This window comes from Podarcis cretensis (assembly GCF_951804945.1).
Source record: "Podarcis cretensis genome assembly, chromosome: 8".
Classification (NCBI taxonomy): domain Eukaryota; kingdom Metazoa; phylum Chordata; class Lepidosauria; order Squamata; family Lacertidae; genus Podarcis; species Podarcis cretensis.
Genome location: NC_137177.1, coordinates 33,224,959 through 33,245,106, shown reverse-complemented (window position 1 = coordinate 33,245,106; position 20,148 = coordinate 33,224,959). Strand labels below are relative to the sequence as shown.

At 43.9% G+C, this 20,148-nt stretch overlaps 1 protein-coding gene across 3 annotated transcripts in view; it reads left to right on the top strand.

Annotated features, from left to right (window-relative positions):
* Nucleotides 1–20,119, top strand: part of RIMS3 (regulating synaptic membrane exocytosis 3) — a 63,242-nt gene extending 43,123 nt beyond the window's left edge. For 2 of the 3 annotated variants that reach the window (XM_079988025.1, XM_079988026.1), the window contains exons 3-7: nt 6,836–6,977; nt 8,044–8,156; nt 10,954–11,055; nt 11,816–11,955; nt 14,603–20,119. In XM_079988025.1, coding sequence (XP_079844151.1) covers nt 6,836–6,977; nt 8,044–8,156; nt 10,954–11,055; nt 11,816–11,955; nt 14,603–14,815 — 710 coding nt within the window. In that variant the 3' untranslated portion in view covers nt 14,816–20,119. Of the gene's footprint in view, nt 1–6,835; nt 6,978–8,043; nt 8,157–10,953; nt 11,056–11,815; nt 11,982–14,602 lie in introns of all 3 variants that reach the window. The other variant, XM_079988027.1, reaches the window with a different exon arrangement.
* Nucleotides 20,120–20,148: the final 29 nt, after the last annotated feature.

Here is a 20,148-nt window from a genome sequence, read left to right as displayed (position 1 = left end):
GTGAGGGGGCTCTCCAGTCTAGCACAAAGGTTCACAGATGCTTGTTAGTAACACAATAAGTTATTCTGTTGTACAAAATGAATCCTCTCTAGGTTTCTAAATAGTTAAGTATTTGATGGAGAACAACAGGCTTTTCATAATGGGCATTTTGTACTGCTCCTTGACTAAAGAGCCACATTAGAAAGTATCCTAGAATTAAAGAATCATAGAATTGCGAAGTTGGAAGGGATCCTGAGGGTCATCTAGCCCAACTCTCTGTTGTGCAGAAATCTCGACTAAAGCATCCAAAACAGATGGCCATCCAACCTTTGCTTAAAACCTCCAAGGAAGGAGAGTTCACCACCATCTTAGGGAATCTGTTCCACTGTCAAACAGTTCTTACCACCAGAAAGTTCTTCCTGATGTTTAACCATACCCAACTCCCTCTACCATTCCTCATAAGGTTTAGTTTCCAGATCCTTGATCATCTTCGTCACCCTTCTCTCCACACATTCCAGACTGTCAACATCCTTCTTAAATCGTGGCAGCCAGAATTGGACACAGGACTCCAGGTGTGGTCCAACCAAGGCAGAATAAAGTGGCATTATCTGAACACGATACTTCTCTTGATGCAGCCAAGAATAGCAATAGCTTTTTTTGCTGCTGCATCACACATTTTGAGTGATCCAAGATAGCTAGAGGAACTAAGGTCAGCTTTGATTAGCAGAAGCTAACACTTTCCTTCCCCAACCTGGAACCCTCCAGATGTTTTGGGCTACAATTTCCATCCACCTAAGCCAGCACAGTCAGTGGTCATGGATTATTGTAGTAATTGTCCAAACATCTGTAGGTTGGGGGTGGCTGGTTGCCATATAAGAACAGATCTGTGTAAAATTTGCATATGCAAATTATTTATATAGTTGAAAATTTAGGACCAATATAATTTAAATGAAAATCCAGTGCACTGTCCCATAGTGGGGAAGGCTGTGACCTGGGGTCATGGTGTGCTTGCTGGCAATGCACTAACAGTTGATGCACAGGTTCAAGGTTCCTTCTCTCCTGTCTCTGGTTCTTTATCTTGAAACAGGACACTTTCAAATAGAGGACTGTCCTCTTTAGTGCAAGACATATGGTCACCCTAAGCCCATCGCTGGTTCCACTTTGTCCTTTCTTCCAGGCCTGCTCCTCCCATAAGGGCCTGGCGGTATGATTTATGCCAGACTCTCCCTGGGGAACAGCCTGCTGAAGGATGTTGGCACAGACAGATTAGTATTAGTGAGCAAAAGAGAGAGCATAAGCCTGCTCTGGGAGGAAGGAAGGTACTGGGGAGGGGGTTGACAAGGAGAGGAAGGGTTGTCATGGCAACTCTGTGAATGATTGCGTGAAGTGCTGATTAGGACAGAAATTAGGGGGCCAAAAGGAGCCTGGATAGTCTTGCTCAGTGGTGCACACAACTTCTTTTGCTTCTGTTCTGAAAATTATCCTTATCTACACCAGCCTCCTTCATTCCCTCTCTAGGGGTGCCCCGTTTTAAAGCAGGCTGTGCTCCTGCATCTGTAAGAGAAATTTAGCAGCTTTGTTTTGCTGTCCAACTGCCCACATCTCAGTCTGTGGCAGCATGACAAAATAAAAAAATTCCTTCCAGTAGCACCTTAAAGACCAACTAAGTTAGTTCTTGGTATGAGCTTTCGTGTGCATGCACACTTCTTCAGATACACTGAAACTGAAGTCACCAGACCCTTCTATATAGTGAGAAGGTGGGGAGGGGTATTACTCAGAAGGGTGGTGGGACTGGGTGATTGGCAGATAGCTGTGATGAGCCTGTTGACGTCTCTTAATGACTGTAATAGGTCTTCCAGGAAAAAGCAAGGGGTGAGAAGGTGAAAAATGGCTTTGTCATGTATAATGAGATAAGAATCCAATGTCTTTGTTCAGACCAGGTCTCTCCATGGTTTTAAGTTTGGTAATAAGTTGAAATTCAGCAGCTTCTCTTTCCAGTCTATTTCTGAAATTCCTTTGTAATAGAACAGCTACTTTGAGATCTTGTATAGAATGTCCTGGGAGATTGAAGTGTTCTCCTACTGGTTTCTCTGTCTTGTGATTCCTGATGATTACTGGAAGGAATTTTTTTATTTTGTTTTGACTATGGCAGACCAACACGGCTACCTATCTGTAACTGTGGCAGCATGGTCATGAGTCAACACCAGCTGGCTTCTGAATCACATCTGCCTTGGTGTGAGGCAGTCATGTGGATGGCCCCTACATCAGACAACACAGCATCCAAGCCTTAAAGCCTAAGGTTACCCAGATGCAAACTGGAAAGCCCTGTTTGCCTTTTATTTGTTGGTCGGCTTGTTTTAGTAATTACATTTGCATCATGCCCTTCCTTCTATGGGAGCCTAGGGTGGCAAACACAAAAGTGGTGAAATAAAAACAATTTTTAAAATGTAAAACAGTCACATACCCTCATAGCTAACAATTTTGAGGTTGCCAGAAATAGTCTTTCAGCTAAAAGATGTCTGGGAAAGCAGAAACATATTAAAATTCCAACTGAAAGCCAATAATGAGGGAAAGAGCCACCTTACCAAAGAGCATTCTACAAAGGAGCTGCTACCAAGAAGGCCCTGTAACGGGTCCGTGGCAACTGGGCAGCACCCGGTGGCAGCACCTCCAGCAGGGCCTCCTGTGTTGCTTGTAGGGCCTGAGATGGTTGGTACTGAGGGGAGGCAGTCTTTTAGGTCCTTAAGTCTCAAGTCATTTAGGGTTTTGCATGTCAGGCCTGAAACCTTGAATTGGGCCCTTATAAGGCAGGAGCTGTGTGTTCTGCCACTCCTGCCTCTTCTCCACACCACCCTTCCCTCTGCTTTCCATCCCTTCCTACAGCAGGTCAAAGGCTGCTGCAGATGGAGGTAGAGAAGGACAAAAGAGCTAAGGGGAGAGATGGGCATAAGACTCCAAACAGGTTCTTTTGTCTCTAGGATTGCCGCCTGACCAGGGAAAAACCAGCCTGCTCTGTTCCTGTGCTTTTAACTGATGCTTGATGAACAGTTCAAACTGCTGCTAAAGGTATAATTTTGGTGGCTAGTTCAGAAGTTGGAAAGCTAGTGCCTTGCATTGTTGGAATTTGACATTAAGTTGGATTTAGCATCTAGGCCAGGGAGAACAAACCTTTATCAGTCCAAGGTTCCCTCATTTGCAACCTCCAAGGGGCCATGTGCAGGTGGTGGGCAGGGCCGGAGGAAGAAATGGTAAAAGAAACAGTGAGGAGTATACAAAGAGTTGTATTCCAGCCAAACAAAAGTCACCAAGGTCTACAAACACTAGGGCTGCCATATCTTGAAGAGCAAAAAAGAGGACAGCCCAAGCCGCTGCCAGCCCAAGCAGGGGAAAAAGGTGCAGGGGCTACCACACCACTTGCCTCTTTTCCTGACTTGGGCTGGCAGTGGCCGCAGTGTACAGAGCAGCCTGAGCACAAGCCACCCAAGCCCCAATCCCCCCTCCAACACCCAGACATTTCATTTAAAATGTAAACATCCACCTGGATAGGCATATTGGCCCCCCAAAAGAGGACATGTTCGGGTTTTGCTGGATGTATGGCAACCCTAACAAACACATCATTCAGGCAAATGAGAACCACCACCACCACCACCCTCATCATGTTCAAGGACATTCTAGCCAGCCAAAAACACTCAAGGAAGGCATGAAGCAGGGCCAGTGAGTGTGTGGCCTGGGGAGGGAAACGAGGGCTAGTTAGGGAGGATTAGAGGGTTGCATTTGGCCCCCAGGCTTCAGGTTCCCCACTCCTGATCTAGACCAAATTGCTATCTCTGCTGGGTAGGATTGAATAGAATTTTAGTCAAAAACATCTGGAAGACACCAAGGTTAGATGCCGCTTTGCCACCAAAGATCTAGAGGAGGGAGACGTATTTTCAATAAGATGGGCTCACCTTCCTCTTTGTTTGGCTCCGAGACACACAGAAGTGCCTGAGTTTGGAGCTGGAAGGGTTTAAAAATAGCTCTTTTATTTTGGATTCTCCAGAGGCCTGGCAGGAGGCTTGTCCGCGTGAGGCTTCATTGCGCAATCTGTGACAGCCTCAACGAGTTGCTCTTGAGCCCCCAAATATTGTGAGTGCTGTTGGTAGCTCAGTGAGGAGGAGGCTGCTAATGAGTGGAAAGAAGTACAATCTCTCGCACAGAAGCAAGCCTTTTCAATAGGGCTGGGCAAGTTTTCTTAGGCTCAGTTCTGAATTGAGTCACATAAAATGAGCTGATTTGGGATTTCTTTGGACTGATCTTGAATAGCTTGGATCTGTTCTGGAGACTAGGATGTGGGTGGTGCTGTGGGTTAAACCACAGGGCCTAGCACTTGCCAATCAGAAGGTCGGTGGTTCGAATCCCCGCGACAGGGTGAGCTCCCATTGCTCAGTCCCTGCTCCTGCCAACCTAGCAGTTCGAAAGCATGTCAAAGTGCAAGTAGATAAATAGGTACCACTCCGGCAGGTAAACAGCATTTCTGTGTGCAGCTCTGGTTCGCCAGAAGCGGCTTAGTCATGCTGGCCACATGACCCAGAAGCTGTATGCTGGCCAATAAAGCGAGATGAGCGCCACAACCCCAGAGTTGTCCGCAACTGGACCTAATGGTCAAGTGTCCCTTTACCCTTTATTCTGGAGACTCCCAAGTTTTGTCACACTCCTGATGATATCACTGCAGACATGACCAGCTCTGGAGACCTTTTCTCCTCCACCACCCAAATCCATGGCTATACCTGAGTGGCACAGCACATGCTTTGCTCGCAGAAAGTCCTGGGCTCAATCCCCAGCATCCCTAGGGTGGGCTGAGAAAAATGCTTTCTGAAACCCTGGAGAGCCACTGACACTCAGCAGAGACAACACCAAGCAAGATGGCGTATTGGTCTTGCTTAGTATAAGGCTTTAGGTTCCTTTGCAAGTCCTCTCTTTCCATTGTCCTGTGCAATCGTAATACAAGTTGTTGGCCATCACAACATCCTGTGGGAAAGAACTGCATAGTTTAACTATGTGCTGTAAGAAGAAGAAAACGTATCTCTTTGCCTGTCCTGAATCTTCCAATGCTCAGCTTTCTTGCATGGCCCCAGCTGAGTTCTAACATAATGAGACTGTGCACGTGCAGGATCTTGTTTTTCATTCTGAGCCAGCAAAGAATTTGGAGGACAAATGCAGCTCACTTCATCATACATCCAAGCATTTTCTGATCCCTGCATTGCATTTTGAGCTTGCTCCAGAGGGCAATGTTAAGTATTTCATCACTGAAAGATCAACTGAGCACATTAAAGGCCTTTTGAACATTTTTTTAAATATAAAAAATATTGGTTGTGAATAATTTATCAAAGGGCCAGGGACTGGCAATGCAGGGATCAGAAATCTGTTGTAGGGAGTGCGCAGTGTGAATCTGCTTTGCTCTCATCTGCTTTCAAGTATTCGCAAGCGATGCCACCCTTGATTCTCCCCTTCCAGAGCCTGGGGGTCTGCAAGTCAGGGACTGTTAATCTTGTCCGCTCTACTGTCCCTATCTGAGGGAAAGGTCAGTTGTAAAGGGCAGGTAAACAGCATAGCTGAAGCACAAAGCAGAGTCTTGCTTTGGTGAGCCATCAGGAGGGGAAATTCACTCTCTTGTAACTCTGAGAATTACAGCTTGGCCACAGGGGATGGGGGTGGGGAACACACTAATGGAGACAGATTTGCTCCCCCAGGTTAATTGCTGTGGATTCTGAGGTTGGTTAGCCATCTGATTTCAGTTGTGGTTGTGCAGTAGAGTTATCAACTTTTTTATTTTAACTTAGGACATAGTGCCACATTTTGGAAATTCTCCCCAGACGTCAATTCTGCCTTTGAAATCCCGGTAATGTCTGGACATATGGCAGCCCTGTTTTAACTACAGCCCACCCTTGTACATTTTGCAGTAGATGAATTGGAGGTGTTTCTATCCCCGTTCTGAAAAGCATCACTTGCTAACACCTAAAGCACACAAGCACAGAGCAGGTGCTCCTCTCTCCCCACTATGGTGGTGCAGAACATGAACTGTGAACCAGGAAATCCCTGAGTGAATATTAACCTCAGCAATGAATTCACTTGCTAGCCTTAGGCATGATATTGTCCCACACTTGTGTAACTAGCCTCTCACCCACCAAGATGAAGGCAGCCCACTGGGGGATCAACATTTTTGCTCCCTCCTTGGGACACCACAGACCATGGAGTTGTGAGCGAGTTGTGCTGGTGGGCTGTGTATAACTTGGTGGTCACCGATTCTGCAAACCTGCCCCATTTTCTCAGCCTTAGTTTACCATGCCTCAGTCTGCAACATGGGATGGGGGATACGATCATGCTAAAATATAAACAGATTGTCAAAATCTGTATATAAACTGACAGGTGATGGAAAAGGAAATGTCTAACTTAGTGTGTTAGACATTCTGTTACAGTATGCAAAACTATACTATAACACATATTCATTTTATACCAGTTTAGTGGTTACCCCCAGATAATTCTGGGAGTTGTCATTTGATGAGAATTCTTTGTTGTTTAGCTTCCCCCACCAGACTTTCCCTGTCTGGGGGGTGGGGGGATGTTAATAAGCAATAACTAAGTTTAAGTCTGTATTGGATGTTAATGATGTTGTAATTTTCAAATGGAAAGGCGGGATATAAATGTTTAATTATGGTAATAAATAACATTGTGGCGTAGATGCATGCAAAGAGCAATCCTCAATAATTTGATGGACCTTAAGGTGTCTTGAAACCAATAATAACCCAACCATGGGCACTTTTTAAGTCTCTGAAATCTACTGCCCCAGCCCCCAGGTATAATGATTTCTTTCTTTCAGATGGTGGGCCAAAAAAGCTTCGTAGTAACATCCGCAGGAGTACGGAGACTGGCATTGCTGTGGAGATGAGGAACAGGGTCACCCGGCAAGGCAGTCGGGAGTCAACTGATGGAAGCACCAATAGTAACAGCTCCGATGGCACGTAAGGCCCAGTGGCAGTGAAGGCCACTTTTCTATATAAGGCAGATGTCCCACATCTTTTTGTAAATGGCTTTCAGGTTTTACAATCAAGCGTTATATAAATGTTATAAAATAAAATAAACATAAATAAACATAAGCACAGGAGAGACAGAGTACACAGTCGTTCCCCAGTGACTTGGTTTTTTCTTTTAGTGATCTACTGTTGGCGGCTCATAAATGGGAAAAAGGCACAAGAGGAACAGGAAGCATGATGCCTTGGTGCTTCCTGTTCCCCCACTCCTCTGCATTATCAAAAACACATTCCTCAACAGAAGCTTCTGCAAGAAAAGTGAATAAAACATGAGATAGTTGGCCTGTCTTTTCCCACTTTGCTTTACCATCATGTCTGAAACCACCCTGTGGCATGAGGAAGGAATGAAGGAAGGGGCAAATGAAGAAGTGACTCACACGCCTTACCCTGCCAGGCTTCATATGAAGGCAAGGGAGTGCATTTCTTCTGAGGGAGATATGAACATACTCTGTCCTCACACAGGAGACCTCCTTGTTCCTCATGGAAAAGATGTGCATTTTCCAGACCTAGTGTTAAAGGTTGACATGGTTGAAGGCCCATATCCATTGACTAGAGCCCTCTTAGCCAGCTCCTCCTCTTTCCCATCACAACCTGCTTGTTCACCCAACTCTCAGGCAGGATGAGCAGGTAAAGAATCATGGTGGTGAGATGGAAGCAGAATTGCTGCCACGGCCTGCTTGGCTCTGTCTGTCAACCAGTCAGGTGGTAGCACTGATGAGGCAGGGGAGCAGTAGCTGCTGGCAACAGAGGTAGTGAGGGGAGTAAGTGCTGAGGGAGGGGGTCCCACTGATGGCATCTTGCCCAAGGGCCTGCCAAAACTTGGGGCTGGCACTGCGTCTTTTCCATTAGACAAAGGGATTCAGGGATAACAGTGAATCTCATTTCTACATCTTCTCTCTTTTCACCTCTCAAATGTCCAGTGTAGCACCTGCTCACTGTATTTCCACACTGCCATTTCTCTCCCCTCACTCCCTAACTCTCTTGTCCTTTCCTTCAGGTTTATTTTCCCCACAACTAGGCTGGGAGCTGAAAGCCAGTTCAGCGACTTCCTGGATGGGCTGGGGCCAGCACAAATCGTAGGACGGCAGACACTTGCTACTCCGCCAATGGGTGAGCGAACCAGTTCTAGGCACTCAGTGCTACAAGGTCACCTGAACACCCACCTCCTTTAGATTTTGTGCAGTTAACACGCTATCAAAGTCGTCTTTTGTTGAGCAGGCATGGCACAGGGGCGGATTCCTGCTGAGCTCTTCTCAGACTGACCAGAACGGTGCTGTTCCTCTGGCGCATTGTTGAGTTTTGATGTGGGAATCACAGGTTCAAATCCTCACAGAGCTATGAAGCTCTCCAGATAGCTTAAACAGGGGTGGCAAATGCTTGGCCTGTCTGATGTTGCTGGTCTCCAGCTCCCACCAGCAACATGGCTGACGGGGATGATAGGAGTTGTAGTCCAGCAACAACTGGAGGGTCACAAGTCCCCACCTCTGCTTTAAGTGGTTCTTATTGGAAACAATCAAAGAAGGCCAGGAAAATGTGCCAAAAAAGAGCCACAAATTCCCTTTTTGTCGTTGTTAAGAGGGGATCTGTGATCGCCTTGTGTTGATAACCTTGCTATTATGAGGTATAACAAAATGCTCTATAAATACACCTGTTGTTTTGCAGTTCAGGTGTGAACCTTGAATCTTTTCACTCCAGTACTTAATTTTGAAAATGAATCTTTTCACTCCAGTACTTAATTTTGAAAATGAAGGTTTTCTGGGAGATTCAACCATCCCTGCTTGAAAGCCTGCCTTTTAAAATTCCTCTCGTCTTTTTATATGAGACTAGGATGTGGTTGTTAAGCAGTGAGGAAAAGTCTATCTGCACATGTTCAGAGGTACTTCTACATCCTTTTTTCTCATGTTCCAAGCCTGAGCTCTGGCTCAGAACAAGGACCACTTCCCCCAAAACTGTTCTGTTCAAGATCCTGTTCTCACTTCCTATCAGCTCCATGTGCCACTGTTACAAAAATTCCTTTGAGCATACTGTTCAAGATAAAGCAACTGTGAAAATGCACTGTTGGCACAACAGTAGTTTTCTTAAAAGGAGAGCTCCTTTTGTTTTTCTGTTTCTTGTGCTGCTTTCATCTTTTTTATTTTCCTTCTGTGCTACTTTATTTTATTTTATTTCAATTTGCCTTTTCAGCCTGAAAACCGTGCCCTCTAGTGGTAAGATATGAGATTACCGATGGCTCATTCTTCTCTTCTACAAATAAGACATATCATAAAGGAGTCGTCTATCCTTTTGCACTCCTAGCAATGGAGAACCCAGTTTCCTTTTTGCCCTCTGCTGGTTAAAAACAGGAATGATGGGCATAGACAACTATCCTAGGGCTGTATTCACATGAACAGGCAAGACAATTTTGCTTTGTGCTGTTCACACATTACATGTGGGATAAGCAAGGCTTTTTTCAGCCAGAACTGGCCGGAACTCAGCTCCAGCACCTCTCAGGTGGGTGCCATTGCTGTTATAAGAGAACAAGGGAGGTGTTCATGGTGAGTTCTGGCACCTCTTTTTCTTGAAAAATAGCACTGGGGATAAATGTGTACAGAGAGCAACAGGCTGTGCTTTTAGCTCCACCCTTGATGTCACATTTGGTGTTTGTTTCCTACTTGTGAGTAAGGGCTCTGCATAATCAGAATACCAGCACAATCAGATGTCCTGATGTGAAGAGCCCCCACTCATTAGCAGTTGCTCATACATTGAACTTCCTCCTTGCAGAACTGAGGCCCACATGTGGTGGATGGGGCAGGGAGATTCAATGTCGGGGTAGCGTTTAATGCATGGCCCTGCTTTCTACACATGTACTCCCTGTACACAAGTCATGTGTGAATAGGGCTACAGTCTCAGCATAAAGGCAGGACAAGACCATGCAGTTCTGTGGATACAGCACTGAATTGTCCTCTTTGGTGCTTTCTGAAGAGGATCATAGCTCAGTTGTAGAGCATCTGCTTTATATGCAGAAGGTCCCAGGTTCAGTTCCTATCGTCTGCAGGTAAGACAATGGGAGACCCTGGACAGCCTCTTCCACTCAGTGGCAAGGAACCTATGGCCCACTAGATGCTGTTGGATTATAAGTCCCATCATCCCTGATCAGTGGCCATGCTGGCTAGGAGGTGGATGGGAACCCAGCAACCTCTGGAGAGCAACAGCTTCCCCGTCAGTGCTGTAAGCAATTCCTGAACTCAAGGAACCAAGGAACTCAGTTAGTAGATGCCAGATTACTAGGTTCCTAAGCTGTCCAGCCTGTTCAAAAGCATCCTGGCAAGGGAATGCATCCTGGTGAGGGGCCACTTTTGGTAAACCCTTTGCACTGATGAGGAAAAATGTTTTCATCTGGTGAACCCTGCTTCCGTTTTATATTGTTTTGTTTCAATATTGTTGTTTTATTATAGGATTCTGATGTGTCTGGATTTTTGAACCCCCCTTTAGCAGTGTTGGCTGGTATTCATTGGGACTGGTAGGGCAGAAGGCGGGCGGGGGAACAACCGTAGGTGGAGCCAGAGCCAATGACAGGGAAAGCCAGCTAATTCTGGTTTCGTTCCCATCCTCCTGCCTGATGAGTTCTAAAAAGGCAAAACTGAGATGGAGGAGCAAGCTGACAGCCAGGGCCACCCCCTGGGCTGGTTTTGAGTAAGAGGCATGCCGGGTAGGAGCAGGCTGAGGTTGGTGGGACAGCGCCCCATTTGCCTTTAGAGACCACGCTCCGCTGCCCTTTAACCTGTATCCAATCCATGGTGTCACAGTATTCCAAATGTGGATATGCTACAGAAATGTCAAGGTGGCATAAAGCAAGTTGCAGAGATGATACATGACCGGCACAGGACTGTGAATATGTTCCCATGCTGACTTCTCTGACTTCTTCTAGGTGATGTCCACATTGGAATGATTGACAGGAATGGACAGCTGGAGGTAGAAGTAATAGAGGCCCGGGGACTCAGTCCAAAGCTAGGATCCAAGTCTGTTCCCGGTGAGTAGCCACATCAGAGAAGGCCGTATGGATAGAAAATATCACGTATGACAACCAGCATGGAGCAATTGGATGTGGTTTGGGGAAAACAGATTAGTGGACTAAATTTGGTCCATGCACCAGAGGTATCCCATGGAGGAGTTAATTGAGTTGTTTCTAGTTGTTTACTTTTTTCAGAGTGCTAAACCTAGTCATTATACATCCTCCTGCCTCCTTTAGAAGTAGAAAGAATATGTAAAATGGGGTTCATGTTTGTAGAGAGGCAACTGGGAATTTGAGGAAAAAGTACAGGGAAGACTGGGTCTTTTCCAGTAACTCCTTCCTCACTTAGTTTTTCCTTCCAAGAGTTTTACCATCATTAGTCTCACTAAGACACCCAATTCTCTCTAACATATATTTTTTAACTCTGAACACACAGATTATTATTATAAATTGACTTAGTAAGAGTGCTAATAAATGCTTAACATTTAATTAATTCATGAGATGTTTTCATAAAGTGCTATTTGATTATACCTTTGTTGCCTACCTTTTTCTTTACCAGAAGGCAACATTTTATCTGAGTTTCCCTGCCACAGGATAATTTTGTTTAACCATAAGGGCAAATGAAAGTGCCTTAATGTAAGAATAAAGTCTCCCCTCAAGCCCTATCCCCCAGAGACCTCAAAAGTGTTTCATCTGCTAGACCGCCTCAAAAACCAGCCCCAAGACATAGCTGCTGTTATAACAGGCCATTCATGTTTTTCTCTCTCTGCCAATGCAGCCACCTACATCAAGGTTTATCTGCTAGAAAATGGCGTCTGCTTGGCCAAGAAGAAAACAAAGACTGCCAAAAAGACCTGTGACCCGCTCTACCAGCAGGCCCTACTCTTCGACGAGGGCCCTCAGGGAAAAGTGCTACAGGTGATTGCTTTCCTCCTCTTTAAAGGGTAAGAGGATCACTACCACAGCTCATCTTCCCTCGGACAGAATATGTCCTGGTGGTACATGAGGGAAAGAATATTCTACAAGCTTTTATAGAAGGGTAACCCATTGGGGCAAAGTGAAAGTTTCTGCTGAGGTAAAATGCCCTGGTTATGGGGAGGGGCTCGGTAGGCCTGTGTGGGCATGTGGGCAGCAATAAAAAAGCCAGGGTGGTGTAGTGGGTAGAATATTTTACTAGGACCTGGGAGACCAGGGTTCAAATCCCCACTCAGCCATGAAGCTCACTGGGGCCAGACCTTGGGATAGTCACTGCTTCACAGGGGGGTTGTGGGGGATTAAATGAGGAGCGGAGAGAAGTGTGTACACTAAAACCGCAAGACAAAGGATTTGCTTCGGCAAAACCCCAGTTTTAGACAAGAGTGAAAATACATAAGGCATGTTCAGGCATTCAAAAATGCTGAAAGTGAATGAGCATTTCCTCAGTCCCTTATCTTTCCCAGAAGTCTGCTTTCTCAGGGTCCCCCAATGCAAGTGGAAGCTCCTTACAGATCTTCCCCACACAACAGGGGAACTGGCAGCCACTGTTCAGGGTTTCAGGGAAGGAACATTTTCAGCTCTACCTGGAGAAGTTGGGGATTGAGCCTGGAACCTTCTTGGTTGCAAGATAGATGCTCTGCCATTGAACTATGGTCCTTCTTGCATAAAGCAGCCCTTTGGTTGACTCTGTAGGGAGGGCTTAAAAGGGATATAGTTTATGAATGTCAGCAAGTTAAAGGCAATGGAGCTCAGGATTGCTGACTGTATACAAATTACATTTATTTATTTATTTATTTATTTATTTATTTTTATTATTATTATTATTATTATTATTATTATTATTATTATTATGAGCCATGCATATACTATTCTATTTCCTGCTTTCCTGTGTGTATAAATGTCAAGAATACAGTTCAGATACAAAGAAATTAGAGGTGTCATTTTAGATTTCATATGGGGCCAAGGAGCTGATGTTAAAAGCCTGCTCTTCAATATATTCAAAATAGATTGTAGACAGAAAAGGAGAGTAGCATTAAGGGCTCATTCATACCTTTTGCCCCTGTGCTTTCTAGGCACAGGTGGCACAGGCTGTGCTTTAAAGTGCTGTATCCTCCTCTTTAAAGCTGAATAAGAACAAACAGAAATTTGTTTTTTTGTGGATTGCTGTTTGCTCTGATTCAGCAGTAAAGAGTGGGCTTTCATGGGGAAAGTGTCAGGGCAAAGACAAACCCAACAACAACAACAACGCTTGGACATGGTGCTTTAAAGTATACACTTGTGCCTGGAAATGCGGCATAAAAGGAAGTCTAGATAAGCCCAAAGACTATATGTTTGTGGTTACATTTTTATACTTCATAGTTGACATAGGAATGTTAACCACAAAGGTCAAACAGTTGCACATATATTCCCCATTTTTGAACACAGGGATTTAATTGTTTATTTATGTATAGAATTTACAGGTTTACCTTTTGATGGGAACATCCTCAAGGCTGGCTAGCAGCTTACAAAAATCAGTACACAAAAAAATAGAAGATATAGTTGTTACGCATGTCTAATATACTCTCTGTGCATGTTTGCTCATAAATAGGGATTTTTCTCATTTTACCAAATTCAGTAGTAGTAGTAGTAGTAGTAAAAATAATAATAATAATAATAATAATAATAATAATAATAATAATAATATGCTGCCCATCTGACTGGGTTGCCCCAGCCACTCTGGGTGGCTCCCAGCAGAATATTAAAAATCCGTGTCTGCAGGAGTGTGTAATTCATACATTTTTGTGTGCCATTTTCACTAATAAGTGCATTTTATGCATGCTTCCCTTAATATGCACATTTTTTTTGGTCACAAAATCTGGAGAAGTGCTAATTTCAAAGGATAGTTATGTTTTGATTTGCATATTATTTCAGGAACTGCAGATTAGGTAGTAACCTAACCAAATGTCTCCCTAGTCAGTTCCACTGAACTCATTGGGACTTACTCCCAGGTAAGTCAGTATAGGATTGCACAGCTTAAACTGCTTTTGCTGCAATCCCTCTTCACGCTTGCCTAGGAATAAATCCCATTGAATGGCATGACTCACTTCAGAGTGAAGATGGATAGGACTGTCCTGTGGATTATTTTGTCACTCAGCAGCTGTGTACAGATCACTCCCACTTTGCTCCCCTAGGGAGAATGAGCAAAAAACCACAGTCCTTGGCTTAGTATTACATCTGAACCAGGGTTCAAGCAAGCCATGATCTGGAGCTAATGTTTGTTCTTGGCTTACCAATCATGGGTTGTTTGGAGCGAAACAAACCACAATCCCTGGTTGAAATGCAATGCTTTTGGGGAAGATCTTCATGTTCTCTGTGAAACACTAATCATGGTTTAGGATGGTGTGCGAATGCACCCAATGTGTAGAACTAGGGAGTTGGCTAGAAACATAGGGGCTCCTAAGGATTAATCATGTGGTCTGAAAAAGCAGAAGGCAGACAGATTCCTTCCCAACTTCTCTAAGTGGCATATCTGGTAGGCCTCCCCCTTACTTTTTACTTCCCATAGTGAAGTTCTGCTGGCAGTTCAACTCCTCCTTCTCCTTCATTTTAGGTGATTGTTTGGGGAGATTATGGGCGCATGGACCATAAGTGCTTCATGGGAATGGCCCAGATCGTTCTAGAAGAGCTGGACCTGTCCAGTGTGGTGACCGGTTGGTACAAGCTCTTTCCCACCTCCTCGCTGGCGGACTCCACCATCGGACCCCTTACACGACGTCTCTCCCAGTCCTCTCTAGAGAGTTCAATAAGTCCTTCTTGCCCTTAAGGATGGACTGGGAGGAAAGAAGGAAAGCAAAGGAGGAGACACCCTGCTCTGCCACAAATTTGGTAGCATGGTTTGTAAATATCCCATGTCTTTCCCTCCCATCACCCTTCCTTCTACTTCTTCACAGAGGGAAGACTGCTACAAACGATTTTAGGCATTCCCTCACTCACCCTGCAGGTATGCAATTAAAGGAAGAGATAATTCCAGAATGTGGTGGGGGAGGAATTAAAAGGAGATGGGGGGGAGGAAAGGAACATGTGATAAAAGGCAAGTCATGTGACTGGCTCCCCATTTTCAAGACTGTTGCATCACTTTCAAACAAATTGCCTTTGAAAAGGAGTCACCCATTTCTCACATCTCTAATGCATTTTGGGGGACACATCTCGAACCTGACTCAGTTAATCCCATTGCAAGTAGCATGTTAATTGAATATGTTTCTTTCCTGCTCCATATTGTTTCATTTCCATATCTCTGAAGGAGAAAGTAGAGCTTTTTTCATTTTTGTTTAGAAAAAAAGAAAAAAGAAAGACTGACTGAAATCAAGCACTATTCAGCTTTTTAAAAAGGAATGTAGCATCTTCAGACATTATGTAGCCTGTCATGTGCTCACAATTCTCTCTGCAATATATGGGTAGACAGTTTTCCTCCTGAATTTCTGGGTGCAAGCCTTGGAAATGTTGAGCAGGCAATCAGAGTTTTGTTTGTCTTGCATATAAAGGGTGGGAAGACAGGTGATTCTGCCAAAGTGGAGGGGGGGGGGAGCTATAAATGGTGCATTTGACATGACTGTTAAGTTTAAAGCATATTAAGGTTCCTGTTTTGCTTTCTCATCTTATGAACAATTTAATTTGTTTCTCCTACTCCAACCAAGGCATTAGCCTTTGGGCATAATCCAATCTCTCATCCAAGCCCCACTGGAATTGTGGGGCTTGTGCAAGAGCCCAGTAGTGCTGCATTGCTTCAGCTGAGAGATGCACACAAGATAATGCCAGAGAGATTGGTGTCCTTTGCAGTTTCATCTTTGCATGATCTTTGCCTTTGCATCTGGGTCCAGTTGGCAACCCAAGAGGCAGGATGTCAAACTACTGGCATTCAAATAGAAGGTGAAACTTTCACTGGACAAGGTAGAATATGCCTCTTTGAAACCCTATTGGTGGGCATATCTGAATAGCACATTGTGGTTTTCTCATAAGGGTGAATGTGGTCCTGTCAATCTACTGTTTTGAATTTCAAACGTTCTGGCTGCAGTCATAAATGCACTTACTAGGGAGTGAGTCCCCACTGAATTCCCAGTGGGGTTTTACACCTGTGTAAACCTGCATAGGACTGGGTTATTAGTTGTGTATTCATGTGTTTTAAAGTAGCAATCTGGCACCCAAAGCAAGGGCCAGTTCCTGTAGCAAAACTGAGAATTACAGCTTTTAATGAAGGTGCCTACTAAAATTTGATGAAAATACTCAGGGGAGATACTACTGGAAATCATTATTTCTTCTTCATTATTCCTATGTTTTTTAAGTTTCACACTGACCGTAGTGTAGGAGATCTAAAACAGAAGGACCCCTTGTCACTGCAGAAGCAAACAAGAAGTTTTGGGACAATTTCTGCTTGCCAGGTAGCTTTGGATGTTTCATATTCAATCCAACAGTGCTCAAATTGAGATTTTTTTAAAAAATATTATTAGTGGTAAGGAGCACATTTCACAAAGAAATTTCATAATCCTATATATAATGCACAAGATAAGATATGGGTTCTTCTGTTGCTCTAGCCAAGCTTGAAACAACCAAGTTCTTAAGAAGAGTTAGAGTCAGAGAGATAAGAAAACAGCAAAGAATCATTTCCACCATTGAAATGAAGTGGATGGCAACCTTTTGTTGATGATGATCTGAAGGGATCCTGTCTCTGCCCTCACAAGGCACAAAGATCTGCACAGTAACCCTCTTTCAGCAACTTTAAACCTTTCTGATCTTTTGGATTTGTAATTTATGTGCTTTCATGTTTAAGGCATCAGGTGTACAATTTCAGAAAACCTGCAGCCTTCAGAGAGTTGATGAAATTCCATTGGTCTGGGTGTTCTCCTTGGCCATTTCATGCCTTTGTTCCAGTATTTTGTCCATTGTGGCTCCCCTCACCACCCCCACCCCACCCCCAGAATAAGCAATATGTTGGTTTGCACCCAAGGTGCTCATTCTCTGGTTAATGTTAGAAAGTCTTCAGCAGGGGTGGGGAACTGATGCTCACTGATGTGTTAGTCAAGTCATCTGTATTGATTGCTTTTTGCTATCCTCCTGCTGTACCTGCAGGTGTGGGCATTGCAGAAGATATAGCAAAGCATGAACTACTTTAAGTTATTTTGTCCATCAGCATTTATGACAACCAATGCATCCAACTTTGCTCTTGCAGAAAAGTGAACAGATCTGTTTGGAGGTGGAAAAAATGACTAAATCACCACTTAGGTCATGACATGAAAATTATTCAACTGGCTGTCCAAGCCACCTACTTTCTTGTGCCAATAGTAGAACTGTGCAACCAAAGAGACCTATTTCTTGAAACCAAACAAGGGCCATAACGAGATTTGCTGCCAAAGGCATCACTGAGCCCACTGTTTCTTTGTGAGCGAAGTAGGAAAGACCATTGAGATAGTGGACCAGTTGACTTGCTCCGCAAGTCACACCAGCTGGAAGAATATTCATGAAGCACATAATGCCTCTGGGCCAGAATAGGGAGGAACTCTCTTGTAATACATGGCTTAAGTTTTCATAATGGCACTCATGCTCTGGAAAAACAAGAATAAGAGAGCATCACTTCTAAACACATCTCGCCAGATATTTCTTCAGATGAAACTGGAACATTGTTGCTAGGCTGAAAGCACCTGGCAGCAGACAGAAAGCGGGTCAATGATTCTCCATTCCTCTTGCATCCACATGGTGAAGTCATGACAAATCAGTTTCCAAGATGAACGCAGTATTCTTGAGCCAGTGCTGATAGGCATGAAAAACCTGACCTGCTTCACATTGCAGTCAACCGCACGTTAGCACAATCATTGGACTGCTATGCTGTACATTAACTCAACCCACAATTACTGCACCAAACATCAAGGTTGGTCTCTATGGGAGATGTTTCAAGAAGGGTATGAAGACAAGTCACAGGTGCAAACTGGGGCATAGAACCACTCGGTCCACATGTCAGCATATGGGCTTAGGCTTTATCAGTTGGCTCATAACAAACTGTGGCGGTGGGATATCTTCTTTGCTTTTCTTACCATGAAGAACCCCAACCCTCAGCAATGTGTGAATTAAGATTAGCTCTATATTTTAATGTCTGCTTCCAAACATAAATGCACTGGCCGGCATCCAAAGAAAAAAGCAATTAGTTTCATGCATGCATTCAAAGACCTTAAAAAACACACAACACATTTAAAACTTTTTTCTAATGGCTCATCTTTGTAGGCAAGGGGTTGCATCCATGGACAGAAGATATAAAGGTTCAAATGGTATTTGAAAAAAACCATTCCAGATTCTCTTGCACTAAACAATTTTCTAGGGGACACACAACCCATTCTGGTGGCAGTAATACTGTAGGAAAGAAAGCTGATGCAAACCAAGGGTGATGGTTTCATAAGAGCTCCTTTCATCGGAAACCAAGCTACCAAGAAGCAGCTACTCTGCATTCCCAATCTTATTCCACTAATAAATGGGACTTTGAGCAGTTTCCCCAGCACATCCTGAAGGACAGTTGGGTTGTAGGGTGAAAGTATACCTGATGAATGAATAATTTGGTATTTATTTGCCCCATACATTAATCCAGGTTACAATAAATGCATGAAGGTGGAAGTAAAATTGGGATCTATGGTTAAAACAAAGCCAGAAGGGGGCAACTCATTTGAAATATTTCCTCTGGGAGTAGAAATGGTGAACAGCAACAGTCTTGGCCTTGTGCTGTTAATTAATAGTGCAAGACTAGCTGCTCCAGTTAACTGCTAGTTATTGGTTGTATACCTCATTATTTTAATTACTAATATGTTGTGACTTGTTTCAAGTGTTTGTCTGTCTGATAAAGGAAACTGTGGGTGTTGAGAAACAGCTGTGAGAAGCCTCCATTAGCACATCTCTTCCCCCGTTTGCTTTGCCCGTGAGTAGATACAGATTCAGAGTTTGTCTACTAGTGTGCATTTATTTATTGCCATCATGTATATTTCACTTTTTAAAAAAGTTTACAAAAAAGGAGTCCACAGAACCACAATAAAATCACAACTGAAATAATATCAGATAATTATGAGCACTTCAGCACAAGCTGTATAAAAGGCAGCCACTTGGTTAGCCATTCCCAAGCTGGTGCCCTCCAGATGTTTTGGACGCAGTCAGCACACATGTGCAATAACAATGGTTATTAGAGTTCATACTGAAGTTGCTGTTGAGAAGTAGGTCTTGTAGAAGCCATTTGTCCGTTCCACAACTTCAAAAAAAATAGTAGTAGTTTTTGGCTTGAAAAAGCATCCTCAGAATTGTTGAGGAGTGTTGGCAAAGGGGTGATGTGTGTGTTAATTGAGGTTGTTTTTAAGTCACTGGTCTCTGTCCACATTTAGGGGGTGGGTGGGTGGGAGGGGAAGAGAGAAAGATGTTTGTCAATTAGACATTCCAAGCACTTGCTGGAATGGAGGACTGTATTTCCGATATTCATAGCAAGGACCTCGACGCAATGCTTTCCTGATGCCAGAGATGACAGCTTGTTCTCACTGGGCTTGGGTGCAATAGTCTCCCCCAAGACTGTGCACCTGGCTTTGGCCTAGTAGCGAACAGTTCTGGACTGTTAGCACTTTTGATGTTGGTGGCCTTGTTGGGGTTTTTTCCCTTCTTTTTTTAAAAAAGGGCTTATTACCGTACCGTATTTGTTAACTGAATGAAAATCCTTCACCTCCCCATCAGTTTGGTCTTCCCATCCCTTTTAAACAAAGCAGCTAGCAAAATAGCACAGGTGATACCCACTGAATTCCCAGAGTGTGACAATGGAAACTGGAGGCGATTCTACCTCTAAATCCTGTTTGGCCTGGAGCTGTTCTGGAACTAGAATCGTGGTAAGGCCTGAGATCTATTCATAAGACAATTTAAAAAACACTCCCAAAATGACCATTGAAATAAAAAGAGACACTGATAAATGCAAACCTGATTTAGAAACTCTTTATATTGCCATTGCTTTAAAATGAGACCTAATGCTTCCCTGAAGGAAAGAGTCCTTGTGAATATGATTCCTTCAGAATTGCTGCCAATGGCAGATGTGGTGCAGGAATTCATATATTTGCAGTTTTATGTCACTTTTCATTATAAAAAAATTCAAAA